The following is a 21,487-nucleotide window of genomic DNA, read 5'->3' on the forward strand; positions in this document are numbered from 1 at the left end:
GTTATATCTCTCTTGCTTGATGCAACCGCTATTATCTGGAAATCTTTGAAAATACATAGGATAAGTCTCCTGTTTCTGGAGCGAGGTCCTTCCTGGAGGCGGGGACTGGACTGGACGACCCGGGCTGGTTCATCGTCATCCCCGTGGGCGGCCACGGCACAGAGTAAGTGAGCTACACCCGGTAGCAAGGGTTCCATTCTCGCGTACGGAGGTTGCGGCGTGGAAGGTTGGGCAGTCCTGCTAGAGAATGCTCCTAGAGCTGGGCAGCACCCAGCCCTGCGGGCAGGAGGATCTTTGGCCCCAAGTACTCCAGCAGGTTTAATTTGCGGCCACGGGTCGGGGCTCCGGGCGAGCGAGACGGGGCGGGGCGCGGGGCGGGGCGGGGCGGCGCGCGGCCGACGTGGCAGCGCAGGGACGTGCACCTACGGTGGCCATCTTGGAGGTGGGGGTGCGCGCGGCGAGCTCTTGCCTGTATCTTGCTCGTCTTCTCGTAGTCCTACAGCTCAGCCTTTCTAGTTCCCACTCTTCACTGCCACGCAGACACTCTTTCCGGCCCGCAGGTGAGCGTCAGCCTGGCAGTAACGCGGGTGCATGCGGGCGGCCGGATGGGACGCGGGCTCCCAAACCGGCGCCCAGGGGCGCCGTGGTGCGAGGTGGGCGGGCCGGCAGGCGCCCCGAGAGCGAGGGTAGTTTGGGAGCTCTGCCGTCGTGCTTTCCGGGCTCGGGCCGTGGGTGCATGCAGGGTTCAGGGTGCGCCTCGAGAGGCAAGCCGTTCCCGCCGCGGCTTACACGGTGGGTGCGGCCCGGGGGTCTTATCCGGCACTTTGCTCCAGTTCCGGGACCGACGCCGGCGCCCCGGGCTGTTTGGCTCCACCTTCCACCGCGCTGGCCGGAGGGGAGAGAACGAGGCAGGAGCCCATTGACCTTAGCTCGGCCCAGCCCTTCTTGGAGACGTGGCAGAGCTTGTGGGGAGGCCGCTACCGCCTGGGAGACTCCTAGGTCAACAAATGGGGACGGGCAATGGGATGTAGCTTCCTTTCCCGTGGGTTCCCCCATCAGTGCCTAGCGCCGCTCCAGAGGGCTTTTGCACTCCGCTGTCTCTTTGTTCGTTCCTGGGAACTGCTTCGGGCAAGTTTGCCGGAAAGCCCGTGCTCTAGATTGGCAGAATTTGTCCAATCCAAGGGAGTTTTTGTCATTCGAAGTAGTTATTTTAAGAGACAACATGTACATTTCTGCGAACGTGACACATTTTGGCATTCCAGTCTTTTCCCTGTACAGCTGCTATTTTGTCAGTGAACATTTATGGAAGTTATTTTGGGATAAGAAGTGGGAATGCAGAGACAAAACTCAGACCTTCCTGCAGCAGTGGTCACTAAAGGGTAGTAGAGACTATCTTTTGAACCGGTAATCGACAATAATAATCGCTTTCAACGAGCTTTTACGTTTATCAAACCTTCATTATTCCATTTCTTGTATCTTTATAAGTAGCCACCTACTTTTTAACTGAAGAACCAAGACACAAGCAAATTGGAAGATCAGGGTCGGTCCAGAGACTGAGGACTCAATTTTCCAAGCCATTTCCATTACTTTTTCTTTAATGCTGATACATTAATATACTTTTTGTGTCGAGAATGAGCACTAGAACCTTTACCAACTCTGACCCTTTGCTGTTACTTTTATCACAGGAGCTTTTCTGTAGTAGAAGGTATTATGTTTATGCATCCAAAATTTACCCAATATTGTCATTAAGCCAATTCTCAAATCACATGGCTTTTAAAGACAGAAATTGACCAATTATTCCATTTTATGGGTTGTATTCATTGTACAGGTTCTTTTGCAAATGCATTCATTAATATTTATCTTTAAATATGACTTCTACTAATTACTATGAGAATTGGTAGCATCTGTAGGAGGAAGATGAATAACCAGTGGAGAAATGAGATGAAGAAAAGAGGTAGCTTTGTCAGGGAGTGATAAAGTCCCCAGAAGGCCATTCTGTCCCTGATTATCTTCGTCTGTAAGTATTGAATGAAAGGGTTTTGCTTCCCTGGATACCTGTTTTCTACTTACTGCCATAGATCTTTCCTCTACATTCACAACAAAACTTTTTGAAAGTGTTGTACATATTTGCTTCACCTCACACCTCAGTCCAGTTGAAATTGGCTTCTATCCCCACTATCCCCACTCCTTCTATGGAAACGGCTCTCACTAAGTTTTATCTCCAGTTTGGCAAATCCATTGACTTTTTCATATATTATCCTATTTGTCTTTTCTGTAGCATTTGATACTGTTGCCCATTCCTACCTTGAAACACTCTGGCTTTTGGACACCACAGCCTGCTGGTTTTCTTCCTGTCTTTCTGGTCTTTCATTCTTCTCTGCAGGCTTTTTTTTTTTTTCTCCTGGGCTCTTCTTCAAGGGTTCGTTGGGCCATCTTCTTTTTTCTCTTGGTCTTCTCAGATAATCTCTTTTCAGCACATGACTCTTAGAGACTATCAGTAAACTGATGAAGCCCTCATTTATGTGGTTTCTGAGCTGCAGACCAAGTCAGCGGTACTTGGACGTTTCAAGGAGCTTGAACTTAGCATGTGCAGTATTCAATACTGCACAGTCCCTCCTCTCCCGAGATGTCAGACATACACCTTGGCCTCCTGCAGTGTTCCCTGCCTTGCCGAATGGCACCGCCATCTCTCCAGTTGTGCAGGTCATGCCTCTCCCCCTCCTGGACCCCATACCCAGTCTATCACTGAGTGCTAACCACCTAAACATTTCTTGAGTCCGTCCACTCTCTCCATCTCCACTATCATCACCTTAGTCTGGGGCCAGATAACTCTTTCTTGTGGGGGCCGTCCTATGCATTGTAGGATTTTTAACAGTATCCCCAGTCTTTACCTCCTAGATGCCAGTAATACCCCCTAGTTCTGACAACCAAATATGTCTCCAGACATTGCCAAAGGACCCTTGCGGGGGAGAGGGGCAGAATCACCCTCCTCCACTCCCCATTTGAGAATCGCTAACCTAGGATGTTCCTTGAACTACTTCTATATCCTTCTTAATGGTCTCTCTGCATCTACTCTTGACTGCCCTGTGGCACAAACTGCATACTGTGGTCAGAGGAATTTTTCCAGAACACAAATATGAATTGCCAAATTTTGAATCAGCCTAAATGTCCTTCAGCAAATAAATGGATAAGCAAACAGTGGTACAACTATAAAATGGAATACTATTCAGCAATAAAGAACCAGCCATTGATATATCCAACAACTTGGATGGATCTTAAGAGCATTCTGTTGAGTGAAAAAAGCCAATCTCAAAAAGTTGTGTGCTGTATGATTCTATTTATGTAACATTCATGAAATGAGAAAATGGTAGAGAACGGTTGGTTGCCAGAGCTTATGGTTGATGAGAGGGTGTGACCAAGGAGCAGCATGTGGGAGTTTCTTTGGGGTGATGGAACAGTTCTGTGTCCTGATTGTGGTGGTAGCTACATGAGTCAGTGCATATGGTGAAACTTCATAGAACTACACATACACACACACACACGTGAATGTAAAAACAGGTGAAATCCAAATGAGGTCTGTAGTTCAGTTACTCGCATTGTACCAATGTTAATTTCCTGGGTTTTATCACCATAGTCTAGTTACGTAGGATGCCATCATTGGCAGAAACTGGGTTTAAGGTACTCATGAAGTCTGCTCTATTTTGGCATCTTCTTGTGAATCTGAAATTTCTTCAAAAAAGTGAAAAGACCCAGTATGTCATTCCCAGTTTGAATGTCCCACAGTGACTTTCTGTTCTTAAAAGACCCAACTCTTTAATTTGGCTTATACGTCTCAGCACAGTCTGAGCTCCTGTCCGTGTCTCCGGTCCTCATTATTCCTTTCTGCTTTTTGCTGCATGCGTTTTCTTGAATGTGTCAATGTCCCTCAGCCTTCCAGGGCCTTTATGCCTTCTCTATATTCACTTTTTCTGGCATGTGCCCTCTTTAGCTCCTTTCCCTTGCCTAATTAAATTCTGATCGTTCCGCAGATCTCAGCTTATATGTGACTTCCTTGGGGAACCCTTTTCTGTCCGCAAGTCAAAACCGTATTCCCAGCGAGCAGAATTGTTCTTGCTCTCAGAGCACATCATTCAGGCTGTGGTTCATTGTTATGTTGCTCTTATTGTTTGACTGTCTCCCGGACTGGACTTTAAGTATCCCGTTTGTTTTGCTTACACTGTATTTTCAGAGGCACCAGTACAGTGCTTGGCAAGTGGTTGACCGTCACTGAATATTTGTTAAATGAGTAAAAACTTCCAAAACTTATTTGGTAGGTTTAGAAGTTTTGATTTTATACTTGAGGCAGGCTTGAAAATTAGTAATTTTTAAGGAAGTTTTCCCACATTTTGTAACCCATTTTTGACTGTTAGGTCGAAATGCTATCTAGTGGCATTTTTGCTACAGTTAACTTTTCTAAAACCCGAGACATATCATTTAGCCATTATGGGGCACATTTTAGAATGTAAACTAAGAAAACCTGGGAATCGAGCACAGTAAAAAATTTTTTTTTTACTGTTAACAGGAGTAGCCCGTGTACCCTGCTTAATGAGGAGAGAGGAAGTGTTTCAAGAATACTTTAAGTAATTTATTTTTATTTTAAAAGTAATAGTGACTGGAATCTAGATATAAATCTACCATGCATTCATGTGGCAGAAATTAAATTAGTAATTTACTGTTTGAAATATATTGGGTAATTAATTACTTAGTTAACATAAAATTATTTCTCAGTAATGGAGGTGTATGAAAATGTCTCAGATTGTTTGCACATTAAATATTCTCACAGACTATTTTCTTAGGAATTTTGACAAACCCTTCACCTGGAGATAAGTGGCATTATAAACAGTAAAGACAGACATCTGTCTGTTGATTATTTTAAAAAACTATTCTCTAACTATCCAAGGTTTAAAAATATACTTTTTATTACTGTGTAATATTTATTACATTTTAATATTTTTACAGTTTTACCGTAATTGAAGAAAAATGATGGAAGAGAGTGGAATAGAGACAACACCACCTGGGACTCCTCCACCAAGTTCAGCGGGACTGGCTGTCGCTGCCGCAGCGGCACAGCCATCTCCCCCCGCAGCCCCTTTAGGTACGTGCAGTTGTCTAACATCAGTATGTTTTGAGGATAGTCAAGATACTGTCATCTTTTCTCAGAGTCATTTAAAAAAAGCATAGAGGCAGACCTCAGAGGTACTGTGAGTTCAGTTCCAGACCACTGCAATAAAGTGAATATTGCAATAAAGTGAGGCACATGAATTCTTTTGTTTCCCAGTGCATATAAAAATTATGGTTACACTATACTGTAGTCTATTAAGTGTGCAATATATTATGTCTAAAAAAAGAATGTATGTACCTTAAGTAAAAACTTTGCTAAAGTATTGCTTAAAAATGCTGACCATCATCTGAGCTCTTAGCGAGTTGTAATCTTTTTGCATTAGTAACATCAAAGATCACGGATCACTGTAACAAATATAATAATAATGAAAAAGTTTGAAATGTTGTGAGAGTTACCAAAATGTCACACAGAGACACGAAGAACAAATGCTGTTGGGAAAAATGATGCTGATAGACTTGCTTGACACAAGGGTTGCCACAACCCTTCAATTTGTAAAGCGGAGCAAAAGAAAATGAGGTGTGCCTGTATATTAAAAATTCTGTAATCTTTGCCAGGATGAAGGGAGATAGCCTTTTTTAATTTAAGCTCGAAGACAGAAAACATACGTTTTGCTTTATCTTAACTTTCGTTCTTTATGTTCATACTGACTAGAAATCATCTTTGTTATGACAGAGATATCCTAAAAAGTATGTGTTAGCTTTGTCTAATGTTCTGTGACTTTGTGGTGATTAACCTTCTGACCAAAGTTTGAGCCTTAAATTGTGAGGTTTTATGCTCATATCAGCAGGGATGAAAAACGGCTTTATTTTATTAAAAGCACATCAAAACAAACAAAAACACAAAGGTCTGCAATACCATAACTTAATTTTACATAGCTGCTGCTTTTACTGACGGGAGTTGAAAGTCATTTGCACTCAGTCATGGTCCTATATTTCAAATCACACATTTAAAAATAACTCTTGGGATAGGGTCTGTTAAATTTTAAAATTTTCCAAGAAGACAGTAATGAGACACTTTGAAAACTAAGTAAAAAACATTTCACTGACGCATTTTTTTCCTGCCCTCCTTTTTCTAGCTGCAGCCAGCGCTTTCTCTTCTCCAAGCGTGTCCTCTGTGCAGCCCCTGCCGCCACACACGTACTCCACCCCTCAGCAGTCCCTGCCTCCTGTGAGGCCTTCGCCACCCTTGCCCTTTGTGCCTCCTTCACCGGTTCCTTCTGGTCCTCCACTCATTACCTCTTCACCACCTCATGTTTCTCCACCAACTGCTGCTGCCTTCAGTAACCCTCCTTTATCCCACTTCCCACCTTCCACTTCTGCCCCAAACACTCTCTTATCTGCCCCCGCTTCGGGTCCTCCCACATCAGGATTCTCTGTCGGCTCAGCCTATGACATTACACGAGGACATGCAGGAAGAGCTCCCCAGACACCCCTGATGCCGTCTTTTTCTGCACCTCCGGTGACAGGTAATTCTCTCTCCCACTGATACTTTGAAACAAGTGGTTATGGTGAATGTTTTATTTATTTATTTTAAAACAGCTTTATTGAGGTATAATTCACATACAATTCAACCCTTTCATGTGTACAGTTTAATAGTTGTTACTGTATCTATCGAGTTGTGCAGCCATCACCAAAATCAATTTTAGAACCTTTTAATCACCCCAAAAGAAACCCCATACCTATTAGCTGTCACTCCCTACTTCCTCCCAATCCTCATGGCCCTCAGAACCACTAATCTACTTTCTGTTTCTATGAATTTGCTTATTTTGAACAGTTCATATAAATGGACTCATAATATGTGTCCTTTGTGACTTAGTGTAATATTTTCAAGATTCATCCATGTTGTAGCATGTGTCAGAACTTCCTTTTTAAGACTGAATAATATTCCATTGTATGGATATACCACGTTTTGTTTATTCATTTCATCAGTTGATACACTGTTGGGTTGTTTCCACTTTTTGCCTATTGTGAATACTGATTTTATGAACCTTTGTGTGCAAAGTTTTATGTGAACATGTTTTCATTTCTCTTGGGTTTATACCTAGGTGCAGAATTGCTGACTTTTTTTTTCCTGGAGGGTTTTTTTTTTTTTTTTAAATTGAAGTATAGTTGCTTTATAACATTGTGTTAGTTTCAGGTGTGCAGCATAGTTATTCAGTTATACATATATCTATTCTTTTTCAGATTCTTTTCCATTATAGGTTATTACAAGATATTGAGTAGAGTTCTGTGTGCTATACAGTAGGTCCTTGTTGTTTATCTGTTTTATATATAGTAGTGTGTATCTGTTAATATCAAACTCCTAATTTATCCCCTCCTTCTCCTTTGATAACCGTAAGGTTTTTTTGTATGTCTGTGAGTCTATTTGTTTTGTAAGTAAGTTCATTTGCACCATTTTTTAGATTCCACTTATAAGTGATATCATATGATACTTGTCTTTGTCTGATTTACTTCACTTAGTATGATAATCTCTGGGTACATCCATGTTGCTGCAAATGGCATTATTTCATTCTTTTTTATGGCTGAGTAATGTTCCATTGTATATGTATATATAATCTGTCCATTCATTTGTCGATGGACATTTAGGTTGCTTCCATGTCTTGGCTGTTGTAAATAGTGCTGTGCTGTGAACATCGGGGTGCATGTCAGAATTGCTGACTTTTGAACAACTACCAGACTATTTTCCAAAGCAGCTGCACCATTTTACTTTCTCACCAGCAGTGTATGAGGGGTCCGGTTACTGTGCATGAATGTTTCATTCCCTTTTCCTTGATCTCCAGAGCTTCCTATTTTCATTTAAATTATTAAAATAAAGCTGATGTTACTTAATATATGATTTTTATATGATATAAAACTTAGTACATGATTAGAATGTGGAATGTCAGACAGAATTCGAAAATTTTGTCCTAACATTTTGTGCAGTTATAGAGAAACATCAAGGTGAAGTCTGAGAGGTTTTTTTAAAGCTTTACTTAAAAAATTATCAGGACTGAATGGTCCAGGGAGTAGTTTTATTTAGCCAGGTAAAAGTTCAAAAACAAATAAGTGTATGTGCCGTAAGTTGGTGGAATTGGACTATTTTATTTTCTAGGTCAGTTACACCTACTTTTTCGACTTCCCTGGAATGGTTATTGGAAATCAATATCAAAACTTCATCCTGTCATATTCTGCCTATTGTTTCTCATTTTAGGAAAAGAAACAATTTTGTTGTGATTTTATAATCCAACTTGGCTTGCCTACCTTAACAAATAAAATTTTTTCAAGAGTACAAGTATGACACCCATGTGTATGTGTATGTGAATTTTTTTTTTGAGTTAAAATAGGGTATATGGATATGTTTACTAATTTTTACATGCTTTTTGTATGATGGGCTTGAGTGCTCATATCAGTTATTTTTATGCTTTAAAGAGATTCAGACTATAGCTGTCTGTATCCAAATGCTACATAGGGCTAACATGAAGTACTTTTGGATGTATATTTTCTGTCCATTTTCAGGGCACTTGGTGTAAGCTTATGAAGAGGGAAAGAAATTTCTTCTTTGGAATTTTGTATATTTTATAAAGGTTTAGGTGATTCTTTGAGCTCATATCTCAGTGTTGAAATGCCTGAGTATATAGTTACATTATTAAAGCTGTTTTGAACTACTCATCTCATATGTTGTATCTTCTTTTTATAGGAAATGGTTTATGGAATAAATTACATATATTAACATTTTTGCCATTATCTAGGTATTTTGCCAACTCCCATTACTCAGCAAGCTGGTTTGACGTCTCTGGCACAGGGAACTGGAACCACACCAGCCATCACTTTTCCAGAGGAGCAAGAAGATCCTAGAATTGGCAGAGGGCAGGATGAAGCATCTGCTGGTGGACTCTGGGGTTTTATTAAGGTAAGGGGTGTTTACTTTAAAAATCACATTTAATTTTTTAATTATAAAACTAACAGATATTCATTAGAGAGAATTTTGAAAGTAGAAAGAGGTGTAAGGAAAAATTAAAATACCTTTTATTCTTATTACACTTTTTCTGTAGTTCCTCTGTCTTTTGGATGCACATATCTATGTAAATGTATCTCTTTTTTCATGAAAAGCAAACTGGAGTAGTGACACGACACAATTTTGTGTCTTTTGTTTGTCTTTACCTAGTGTGTATCGTGAACATCTTCCCAGCTATAAAATTCTTCAGGCTACTTTACCCAACATGTCATTGCATTTATTTCCCATGTTTTATTTCACTTATCTGTTATTGGCATTTTCTAATGGTAGTTCTTATTAATTAAATTATGATGAGCACTCTTGTATGCCAATCTTTATGTGCATCTCTGTTTTATCAGTTAATTCTTGGTAAATGTCAGTGTGAACATTTAAAAAAATTACTGATACATATTGCTCTCCAGGAAGGTTATACCAAGATACACTGTCATAATGTCATTCGTTTGCCAGCAGTGATTTTATTAATTGAAATATAGTATTTTCTAATTAGATAGGCAAAAAAATAATACCTTGTTTAAATTTGCATTTCTTTGTTACTCAATTTGAACTTTTTTTAATGTGATTTTTGGCCATTTGTATTTTTATTTTGTGAAGTCTATATTCATGTTCTTTGCTCAGTTTTGAATTGGGATGATTTTCTTTTATAATGAATTGATAAGAACTCTTAATATAAGAAGAATATTTTATTATATGCTATCATATGTTGCAGTAGCCTCCATTTTTATCTTACATTTCAACTTTATTATACTTTATTGACACAAAGCCTTCTAAATTTTGGGGAGTCATTTCTATCATTTTTTTTTCAATTTTTTTAAATGTTAAAAGTGACATTTACCTACTACATTATATGATAATTATTTTTTATGATTTCTTCTAATTTTCTTGTGGTTTCATTTTTTTTACTTACCAAATTGATATAGCTGATACTTACTTTACTATATTATATGAGGTAGAAGTCAAACTTAATTTTTTTCCAACCACTTAATTGACTGTTCCAAAATCATATCCCAGTGATTTGATACGTTACCTTTACCTTAGTTACTAAATTGTGTGTTAACCTCAGTTTCTGGGCTCTATTTTATTTCACTGCTCTGCCTGTCCTTGCAACAGTACCACACTATTTTAATTATTGTAACTGTTTATTTATTACACTAATATTTATTGAAAGCCTACGCTGTGCTGAGATGGGGATGAAGAGTATTCATAGATGAGTCAGATAGAAAAGTCAGTTCTGAGTCTCTGCATTCCTAAAGGCAGATCAGCATTTGGTTGTGTAAGTTTGCTGTTTTCTCTTCAAAATTTTTCTTTGCTGGTCTTTTTATTTTTCTTAATGAATCTTGGAATCGCTTTGTCAAGTTCCCCTCAATATTCTGAGGGTTTGGCTGCAATTTAATTACATATTAAACATATTTTTAAATTGGTAGCTGGTTAAACTGATTTACAGCATTTGAGTTTTATGTATCAGAAAGATGGCATTTTTCTAACCTTGCTTCTTTATATCATTTTGTGCTTTTTAAAGGTCTCCTTTATGTAGAGACTGTCACTTCTTTTCCTTGTTAAGAGCATGTGTCAGCATGTCAGTTACCAGTTGTAATACTCAGTTCAACCCTACAGATCTTGTAAATAACTCTTCTAATATTCAGCATAAGATGGGTGGACAGTCTTAAATATCAGTGTTATGAACTCATCTGTTTTTCTGAATCACCTTAGTTTAATGGTAGGTTGGGACAGGTGGAATCATGGCCTGTTAGCCAGATGCCATCTCTAAGTCTCTTCGACTGTGGGAGAAGCATAGATGGAAGGAAATACTCAGATCTGGTTCCTTCTGTCTAATAGTGTGGTTTTAGGAATTCAGAGGACTAGGTCTGGCTTTATTAAAAGGGAGAATTTGGGAACAAAACAAATAGGAAGTAGGAAAAAAGAAACTTTCATAGAACAGAGTATTATATATTAAGGTAATAAGGAACTGTTCTGGGAAATAAAGAGAAGAAATGTTTTTACTGTTTTTATTTTTATATTAGGGAACAAAATATGAGTCTTCAGAGACATCCAATTACAATCTTTATTTGGGACCTTGATGGACAAGTTTTGCCTAGTCTTTTATATAGATAGATAAATAAACAGTAATGAAATGAAATAAAAATATAGGTATACATAGAAATGAAATAAACATATATACATACACACATACATATGTATACAATAAACATACTTCCCAGGCCAGTGTTGCTCGAAGTGGGGTCAGTAGACTGCTGTCAATCTATGATGAGATGAGAAGAGAAATTGAGAGGAAGCATTTTGAAATTTTATAGCAATTTGACATTGCTGTAACCTTAGTTTTCTTATGTTTTACAAAAGTATAGGTCTGCAATGCATTGGAAACTTAAAAAAAAAATTTTTTTTTTCCCTCACCATCCGGTAATCATGGTGTTCTTTGCTCAGAATGAGTATTTACATGTGAATTTGTTCTGTGCAGGGTGTGGCCGGGAACCCTATGGTGAAATCTGTGCTTGATAAAACAAAACATTCAGTAGAGAGCATGATTACGACGCTGGACCCTGGCATGGCTCCGTACATCAGTATGTACTTAAAGTAGAGCAGCATCTGCCATACAAAGTGTGTGCTCGTGTCGGCCGGAGTGTAATCCCGCAGGTCGTGTCATCAGTGAAAATCCTCCTATATTCTTACATTGATTGTCAGTCTCGGTTTTGGTACTTTTAATTCATCTTTTTCTTAGTCACCATTAAATAAGTTTTGAAAACTTCCCAGAATGAACTTTGGAGGAGTAAAAATGATTTGAATTATTCGTATACTTACTGATTTTAATTCCGAATATGGTTAGTGTTGCTTTATATGAATTTTACCGTTCAGTGTTGACATTTGAAGTGTTGCTTTGTTCGTATTTGGTTTTGACATTTCTCCAGTTACCTATTTTAATTAAATGTGTTTATGTGTAACTCAGGAATAAAATTTTTATAGGCTGTTAATCTATTTACTAATAATATGTCATTACTAGGTTTGTTGGGAAAGCTATTTTAATCACCTTTGAACCCTCATTACCAAGAATCCTCCAGACGGTTAACTGGAGGATTAATTTTTTATGTACATATCCAGTAAGTGAAATAACATAATCTCTTAGCAGGATTTGTGACCAATTATTAGTAATTCTGTTGAAGATAACAATTTAGCGGTCAAAGCTATGCACCAGGTACTTGAACAGAGATTTTCAGTAGCAATAAAAAGTCAGTAGCTTTCATAAGTCTTCAGTCTGTTGGTAATTGTCTAGTAAATGTCAAAGGGCAACACCTAATAATGATAAGTACCATTTATTAAATGCTTGATCTGCCAGATACTAATTCTCATAAGAGCTCTGCAAGCTAGGTGTTATTTTCCTCAAGTTTTAGATGAGGAACTTGTGTTCAGAGAGCTTTATTATTATCCTAGGTCACACAGCTTGGTGGAGCTAACACTTAGCTACTTTGCTTCCCTTTAAGTGGAAAATTGAATCAAAGAATTAACTCAGTTGAATTGTTCTCTGTGTTTGTAATTGCCAGGGTTTAGAAATTGGACCCTACCACATATACTGATTTCATATATTCATAATAATCAAGTTTGACATAATTAATGCAGTATATATGTTCTTGTCTTCACAAGCTCTTATTTTTAGTGAGGAAAAGAAAGGAATTAGTATTTTTGGAGCTCTTGTTGTTTTAAGGGGTACTGTGTTAGACGGTAAAATCAATTACCTTATTTAATCCTTAGAGCAAGCCCTGTGAGGTAGCAGGAATTTTTCTGTGAGGAAACAAGCTCAGTGACTTCCCCAAGGTAACGAAGCTAGTAAGTGATAAAATCAGGACTCAAACCAAAGACTTTTCTCAGGCCAGTACTCTGCATGACATCCAGAAAAAGGAAAATAAAACAGGGAGAAAAAAATACAAAATGAAATTTCTATTATTAGAAGATATAATGACATATAATCACCTATAAAAAGCAATAATACTGAGTGTGAAAAAGCTATTGACAGGCAGCAAAAACGAGACCATTTGGATCTAACAGAACTCTAGTAAAACTTACCATGTTTTTATACAAATATTTTAGAAATCACTATAACAATTTCAAATGTATTAAGAAAGCACAAGAACTATTAGAAATGGACTTTAACACAGTTGCAACATTTTTTTGATTAGCTCTCCCTTTATAATCATTAAAAGTGGCATGAGTCATCACAAAAAACTGTAAAGCTTTTTGAGCTGAAGCCTAATGGAACAGTACTTAGCTAGATAGGGTTAAGAGATACGTCCCACATGAAGAACAAAAAAAAGAAAAACATACAGTCTTCCTCTTCTTTCCTGTGGTAACCCTTGCTTTTAGGTTTTAATAATTTAAGAAATTCCAGTAAAGATGGGATCTGTGGAACATTGTTTCAATCAGGAAAAAAGAAATCCATGATAAAAAGCCCAAATATTTGGAAAATATTTTCAGCTGTTCCAAAAGTTACTTACTGAGGAAAAGCATTGTTTCTAGGGCAAAATATTTCACAGTACAAACAGCTTTCTTGAGAAATCTCAGAGTAAGATGCCATTAGGTGACAGGGTGAAATGTGTCTGCTTGCATCAGGCAGTGTAGTGAAAAGATACAGACCTAGATTTGAGTCCTGCCATCATCGCTAAGTAGCTCTGTTACCTTGGGCGAGACCTTATGAGCCTCAGTTTCCTCAGCCAATAAAAAGGTAATCTATAGCTTGCATTGTTTTGCCAGGTTAAGAGTAATTATGTAATAAAATGTTAGTGCATGGTAGTAATTATGAGAATTTCATTATTTTAATTTGGAATTGAAACTTTCTTCTGGTCTTTGTAGAATCTGGAGGTGAACTGGACATTGTAGTGACCTCAAATAAAGAAGTAAAAGTTGCCGCTGTCCGAGATGCCTTCCAGGAGGTCTTTGGCTTAGCTGTGGTGATAGGGGAAGCTGGGCAGTCCAGCATTGCTCCACAACCAGTGGGCTATGCAGCTGGATTAAAAGTGAGTAATAGAGCATCTTTTTCAGGATATAGTAGCTGGCAGTTCATTTTTTAAAATTTCTGATGATAATCCTATGGTCTATATGGAGCTTTTGGGTTTTTACATACTGAAATATTGATTTTGTTTTTAATTAGACAATTCTGTAGTGTTAGGAAGATACAGTGGAGTTTTAATTTAAAGAAACCTAAAGTAGGTTTTGATTATCGGGGGAGGGGAGGAACCACATGCCAAGAGCACAGAAAGAGAGCAGTTTTAGTCCTGAAAGAGATCTTCTTAACCCAGTATTAACGTTTAAATCCATTACTGAAATTATAATATCCCTTGAATCCCGTAAGCTTTTTATTACTATCACTATTAATAATACTTTACACTTTATGTATTTCTTCATGGTTTATGGGATTCTCATATATTTGGAAGTTTCCAGAGTAGTAATGGGATTCTAGTAAGCAGGTTGTAAATATACCTGGCAAAGTCCCCCTTTTCCCTTGTATTTTCCGTTACAGAAAAAACCCGAACGAACTTTTTGGCCAACCCAGTACTTGGTGAGGGGACTCAGCACTCATCCAGAAAGTTTTCTTAACTTACTTTCTTTGAGTCTTCCCTTTCCCTGTCCTTTTAACTACCTTGCCTTAGAGACCCGACTAGCTGGCATGTTATAGGCACAAAGCCTGTATATAACCAGAGTGTGCCAAGGTCTCATCAGCATATAGAGACCTATTAAATTACATTACCAGTAGTAATGCACTTACCAAAGGAAGACACTGCCATAGTTTTTGGTAGTGAGGGAAGAAGACCTTGTGATTAAGTCTATAGATACCTATATAATCCCTACGTAATAGTGGCAGATAATAGAATGGCTTATGTTGAAAACAAATTTCACACACTTGCATACTCACAGCACCACTTGGATATCGTATACTTTGTCTTCTGGACTGTTACCATTAAAAAATTTGTCACATACACAAGCCAATTCCATTACCATAGTAGACCTGGCCCCCTCTTGCGTGCTAAGTGTTAAAGTTCCAAGAGTTCTGCCCTCCCTCTCATACACTTTTTACCATCAGTATACAAACACGCAAAAACAAATGAACAGTTCATCAGCATATAAACACTGCTCCCACCTTAAAAAACAAAAATAAACCAAAGAAAACCTTAACAAATTTTTTTACGTTACTTTCCCCATCACCTCCAACCTTAGGTTTTTGTTTTGCAGCAAAACTTGCAAAGAGTTGCCAACACTTTTATCTCTAGTTCTTCTCTTCAGTCTCTTACACCCACCCCAGCCAGGCTGTCACCCTCACCCCTCCACCGAGAATGCTTTCAAGGTCACCAATGTGCATCTTGTTTGACCTGCCACTGGCTTTGAGACTCCTCTGTAGTGTCTTTTACGCTCGCCTTTGGGGATGCCACGCTTGGTTTCTTCCCCGCCTCACTAATTCCTCTGTGCTTCCTTTGCTGGCTCCTCCTTTTCTCCCCACCCTCCTGATGGTCTCCTTCCCTTCATCTACGTTCACTCTCTTCGTGATCTCAGCCAGTCCCACGGCTTTGAATACCAGCTGTGTACTGACAGTTTCGAGTTTGTATCTCCAGCAGAGACCTCTCATGTAAACTAGGTTAATATAAAAGTTGCCTTTTTAATACCTTTACTTGAATGTCTCAAACTTATCATGTCTGGTACTCAACTGCTTTTCTTTCCTTCCAACCTGTCCCCCGCCGCAGCTTTCTCCATCTCAATTGATGACAGCTCTGTCCTTCCATTTTCTCAGATGAGAAACCTTGGAGTCATCCTTGACTTCTCTTGTTACCCATGTCCAGTTCATCAAGAAATCTTGTTCACTGTACCTTCAGAATACATCCAGCATCTGACTGCTTGTCACTGTCTCCATTGCTCCCACCCTGGGTGAAGCCACCACAAAGCCTTGCTGGAATCTTGGGTTCACCTCCTAACAGGTCATCCTGTTTCTACCCTTGTGGCCCTATATGTTATCCTCAACAGAGTAGCCAGGGTAATTCTTACAACACACAAGATCAAACCATTTCACTATTCTTTTCAGAACTTTATATTTCACTGAGTGTAAAATCCAAATTCCTTACCAAGGCTTCCACAGCCCCACATGGCCTGGCTGAACTGGCCTTCTATTTTTTTTTTTTTTTTTAAATTGAAGTATAGTTGATTTTCAGTGTTTCAGGTATACAGCAGAGTGATTCAGTTATACCATATATATACACATATATGTGTATATATGTATCCTTTCTCAGATTCTTTTGCATTACAGGTTATTACAGGATACTGAGTATAGTTCCTTGTGCTATACAGTAGGTCCTTGTTGTTTATCTTTTATATGTAGTAGTGTGTATCTGTTAATCTCAAATTCCTAATTTATCCCCCCACCCTTTTTCCTTTGGTAACTATAAGTTTGTTTTCTATGTCTGTGAGTCTATTTCTGTTTTGTAAATAAGTTCATTTGTACTATCTTTTTACATTCCACATATAAGTAATATCATAAATATTTGTCTTTGATTTACTTCACTTAGTGTGATAATCTTTAGGTCCATCCATGTTGCTGCAAATGGCACGATTTCATTCTTTTTTATGGCTGAGTAATATTCCATCGTACATACACACCGCATCTTCTTTATCCATTCATCTGTCGATGGACACTTAGGTTGCTTCCACGAGCTGACTATTGTAAATAGTGCTGCTGTGAACAGTGGGGTGCATGTATCTTTTCAAACTAGAGTTTTCATCTTTTCCAGGTATGTGCCCAGGAGTGGGACTGCTGGATCATATGGCAGCTCTGTTTTGGTTTTTAGGAAACCTCCATGCTGTTCTCCATAGTGGCTGCACCAGCGGCCTTCTGCTTTTCTCTGGCTTCGTCTCCTACCGGTCTTCCCCCTTGATCACTCCGCGCCAGCCACATTGGCCTCCTTGCAGGTCTTTGCACTTGTCTGACAGGCTGCTCTCTTCTCACAGCCTTTTCACAGCTCTCTCTGAGCCACTCTTTCCTCAGATACCTACTTGGTTGACTCCCTGACCTCCTTCAAGTCTTCAGTAAAATCTTGCCTCCACAGTGGGGCTTGTCCTGACCACCCTGTTCAATGCTGCAGTCTGCACCTCCCTACCCTGCTCTCCTGATCCCCTAACCCTCCTCTGATCTTTCTCCTATAGCGTCCAGCATCTTCTCATTTACCGTATAATTTACGTTTATGTTATTTTTTTTAAGTGCTTTTTTCCCACGAGAATTAAGTTCTACAAGAGCAGAGATCTTTGTTTCGTTTACAGATATAAACTTTTAGAATAGTGCTTCATGTTCTTTAAAATGAATATCTAGCAGTCCTATTGAGATATCTTGGTATAAAACCCCAAACAATAGAATTTAAAGTGCTAGGGTAAACTTTTAAAATTAATAATTTATTTCCTCAAGTAAGCAGTCTAATGCAGAAGATGTTTTCACTCTGGGATCTGTTTTGAATTTTGGTTTAACAACATGTCAGCCTTATGAGAATAGAGATTTTTCCCTTAACAGACCTCTAGCTGCCCACCTGTTGCTATACTTTGATAGTACCTTTACCATCAAACAAACAGTGGTCTTCAGACTTGTGTATAAGTACCTCTGGTGACATGCAAAGATTTTACAGGGTCCAAGTAGACCCAGATAGGTTTCAGGAACTCAGCTTCTCCTTCCTCAACTTCCATACGTATTCTTTCCTAAAATTTTCTGCCTGAATACATACTTGTAATGGCGGCAACATGCCATCTCCTTTCTCATCTCCTCTTCATAAGCTCTGACCTCTCCCATTAGAAAATAAAGATATACTGCTCACCCACTGATTGCCTCGGAACCTAAAATCCTCCTGAGTGTCATATGAAGGGACAATTCAAAATAATGTTTTAGATGTTAAGAATGCAAATGACATAATGACTCGGTAAAATCTTATTGCAAGTCCTGTGGTTTCTAATTGTTCTCAAAAAAACTGATAAAAAAACTGATAGAGTTGTCATTCATAATTTCTGATGATAGATCACCACATGATTTTTGGAACATAACTCAGAATTTCATGGTTTTTAAAAGATGAGTCTTAAATATTTTATGTTAAATATTGCATAAAAGATACTTCATATCGGTAGGTACTGAACTTGAAAGGCTGATGGAGATTTTTTTCTGTAAGAAAAATCTTATTTTCTGAATATTAATAGTTCAGTTTATATTGTGATTTTATTAGTATTTGATAGGTTTGTTTTAGTATTGGTTTTTGCCCTTCAAATTTAGAAAAGTGTTCCTTTTCCACAATCTTTAATACAAGCTTAAAATTAAAGTTCATTGAAACTGATATATATAGGAAAGTGATATGTAATTTTACCAGCTGTTTGTTTTTTTTTCAGAAACAGTAGAGGGAACTAACAAAAAGAAAATAATGTAGAATATTAAAATTTCAACCCAGATTTTTTTCTCCCCATCAGATTTTATTTGAAGTGAATGTCTTTTTTGAACTAAACTTAAGTTTTCCTTTAAACATATGAAATTGTTTAAGGAAATAAATCAGCTGTAATTAAAGTTAGGAAGCTTCTGAAACTTCTCCAATGCCAAGTATTAATTTTACTGAAAAGCCAATTATATTTATGACCATTGTTTTATAGCTTATATTCAAGAAAAATGCAGTTAATATCTGTAAGAATTTATGAAGAAGCATGGAATTTTGATTATCTGAACCAAGTTGCTTAGTATAAGCTCTAGAGGCATTTCTGCATCTTACTTCAGTTCTGAGACAGTTACTTCAGTGTGGCCTCTAAACTACCTAATTTTTGATCCCCTACACTGTTGAAAAATAAAGTTAAAATTCCCTTCTCAAAACATTGGTAGTGACTAATATCAAAGTGTCTCTGTGATGCCAAAAGATGCCACATTTAAGTAATGTTGTGGTCAGAGGAGGAGAGAGGCTGATTTACCCCCTCTTCATTTTCTTTTCTGGATTCCGTAAACAAAAACAAGCATTACACTTGTCTACCTAACTCATTATCCTATCTTTTATAGGTGCTAATTAATTTCAGTTCAATATTTTGTGAACCCTATGAAGTATAAAGCCCTGTGCTGTAGGATAGTAAAAAATGAACCAACTTAGTTTCTGCTTCCTGGGAGCATAAAATCTAGGAATATTTTGTTGTAGTGTGTACCTTTGAAGAGTTGCAGATGAATCTCTAAACATCCCACTAATCCCCTAATAGTTTTTTACTGAATTAACATTTATTTAAGCTTCTTTATAGTAAAAATTAGACATAACTACCTTTTGGGAGGAGGGAATTATTTTACTCCTCCCAGATTTCAGAACAGATTTACATTATCCAGTACAAAGAATTAAGTTCATCTTAGCTATTGTATTTTCTTTCAGATTCAACAGTGATCTCCTCATTCACTATTAGATTTGGTGATGCCATATTTACACTCTTTAGATTCCTAATATTAGCCATATAGGCCTTCAGAAGCCCTTAGTTTTTCCGTTGTTCACTTGTTCATGTAGTAAGTTCTCACTGGCTGCCTATTAGGTTAGACACTATGCTAAGTACCAGAGATACAAGAGTAAGCAAAAATACAGCTTGATTTTATTGTAGTTTAACTCATATCTTCTTTCATCTTTCATGTTTATAGGCTAATGACAAATTGGCCTACATGTTCTCATACAGTTGTCACTTCTTTATTTTAGTTGTCTCTGAAATAAATTCAGTTGTCTCTAGAAGTATCCTAGCTTTCTTAATTTTCATTTGAAGAAGAATTGACCCCTTAATCTCATTTACTGCTTAGCTCTGCTGTTCATGATAAAAATAAGGGTATTATCCATGACTAGTTTTATTCAGAAATAGTTTTATCTTGCTTTTTGAACACATTCTCATCATATCATTCATGATCACTTTTATGAAGTGATTCAAATAAAAGTAGTAAACAACAACCTTGTCCTTATTAATCCAGCTTTTAGTTTTCTGCCGTAAGTATGTATTTAATTCATGATTTTGAGTTATCTATATAGTGTTCTCAGCCCCTCAATTTTGTTTCATAAATGGTACTAATTTTCTTGAATAAGCTTTGATGTAATGCATACGTTTGTGTTAAAATAACTGTCATTTTGGTGCAAACTTTAAAGGCTATATATAAAAGGAATCAGAAGAAAGAGAAAAAACATATTTGCTATTGATATGATTGCCTGCCTAGAAAAATTCAAGAGAGAATCAACTAAAAAACTACTAGAATTGATAAATGATTTTTATTTAGTAAGATAGCCTCTTGCCAGATCAACATTAAAAAGCACATAGTTTCCTTACATTAGTAATAACCAATTAGAACATGTAATATAAAAATTTTCCATTTCATGATAGCAACCAAAATAATAATGCGTATAGGAATAATTTAGAAGATGCACTGCAGACTCAATACTGAGGGGAATACAATGGGGCTTTTTCACTTTTTACTCTCTATGCTTCTGTATTGTTTTCATGTTTACAATGAGTATATATGTGTTTGTGTATAAATGTATACGCATATTACTTATACAACCATAAATTAGTATATTTAAAACCGAATAATTTAAAATAGTTTCTAATGTACACTGTTTCAGGGTGCCCAGGAACGGATAGATAGCTTGCGTCGAACTGGAGTGATCCATGAAAAACAGACTGCTGTGTCAGTAGAAAACTTCATTGCAGAATTGCTTCCTGACAAGTAAGAGGATTTTTTTTGTTTTAACATAGTTATAATTTTTTTAGAGAACTTACAAGATCTATTCTCTTAGCCACTTTCAAATGTACAAAAAGTATTATTAACTATAGTCACCATGGTGTACATTATATCCTCATGACTAACTTATTTTATAACTGGAAGTTTGTACCTTTTAATCCCCTTTATCCATTTTACTCCCCCTCCCCCTCCCACCCCTGCCTCTGCATCCACCAATCTGTCCTTTGTATCTGTGAGTTTGCTTCCCCCCACCACATGTGAGATCATACAGTATTTGTCTTTCTCTATTTGACTTCCTTTGCTTAGCTTAATGACTTCAGTGTCCATACACGTTGCTGCAAATGGCAAGGTTTTCCTTCCTTTTCAATGGAATAATATTTCATTGTATATATACATACATATATATGTGTGAGTGTGTGTGTATAAATCACATTTTCTTTATCATCAGCAGACATTTAAGTTGCTTCCTTGCCTCGGTTGTTGGAAATAATGCTGTAGTGAACAGGGGGATGCATATGTCTTGTTGAGTTAGTATTTTCGTTTCCTTTGGATAAATACCCAGAAGTGAATTTTATGGATTATTTGGTAGT

General features: G+C 37.7%; 1 protein-coding gene across 3 annotated transcripts in view; it reads left to right on the forward strand.

The window, feature by feature from the left end:
- Positions 1 to 226: 226 nt before the first annotated feature.
- PRRC1 (proline rich coiled-coil 1) overlaps positions 227 to 21,487 on the forward strand; it is a 44,210-nt gene continuing 22,949 nt past the window's right edge. For 2 of the 3 annotated variants that reach the window (XM_057540894.1, XM_057540896.1), the window contains exons 1-7: positions 409 to 560; positions 4,999 to 5,134; positions 6,237 to 6,626; positions 8,889 to 9,049; positions 11,628 to 11,730; positions 14,009 to 14,172; positions 20,779 to 20,882. In XM_057540894.1, coding sequence (XP_057396877.1) covers positions 5,020 to 5,134; positions 6,237 to 6,626; positions 8,889 to 9,049; positions 11,628 to 11,730; positions 14,009 to 14,172; positions 20,779 to 20,882 — 1,037 coding nt within the window. In that variant the 5' untranslated portion in view covers positions 409 to 560; positions 4,999 to 5,019. Of the gene's footprint in view, positions 317 to 408; positions 561 to 4,998; positions 5,135 to 6,236; positions 6,627 to 8,888; positions 9,050 to 11,627; positions 11,731 to 14,008; positions 14,173 to 20,778; positions 20,883 to 21,487 lie in introns of those variants that run through there. The other variant, XM_057540895.1, reaches the window with a different exon arrangement.

This window comes from Balaenoptera acutorostrata, chromosome 2 (assembly GCF_949987535.1).
Source record: "Balaenoptera acutorostrata chromosome 2, mBalAcu1.1, whole genome shotgun sequence".
NCBI lineage: Eukaryota > Metazoa > Chordata > Mammalia > Artiodactyla > Balaenopteridae > Balaenoptera > Balaenoptera acutorostrata.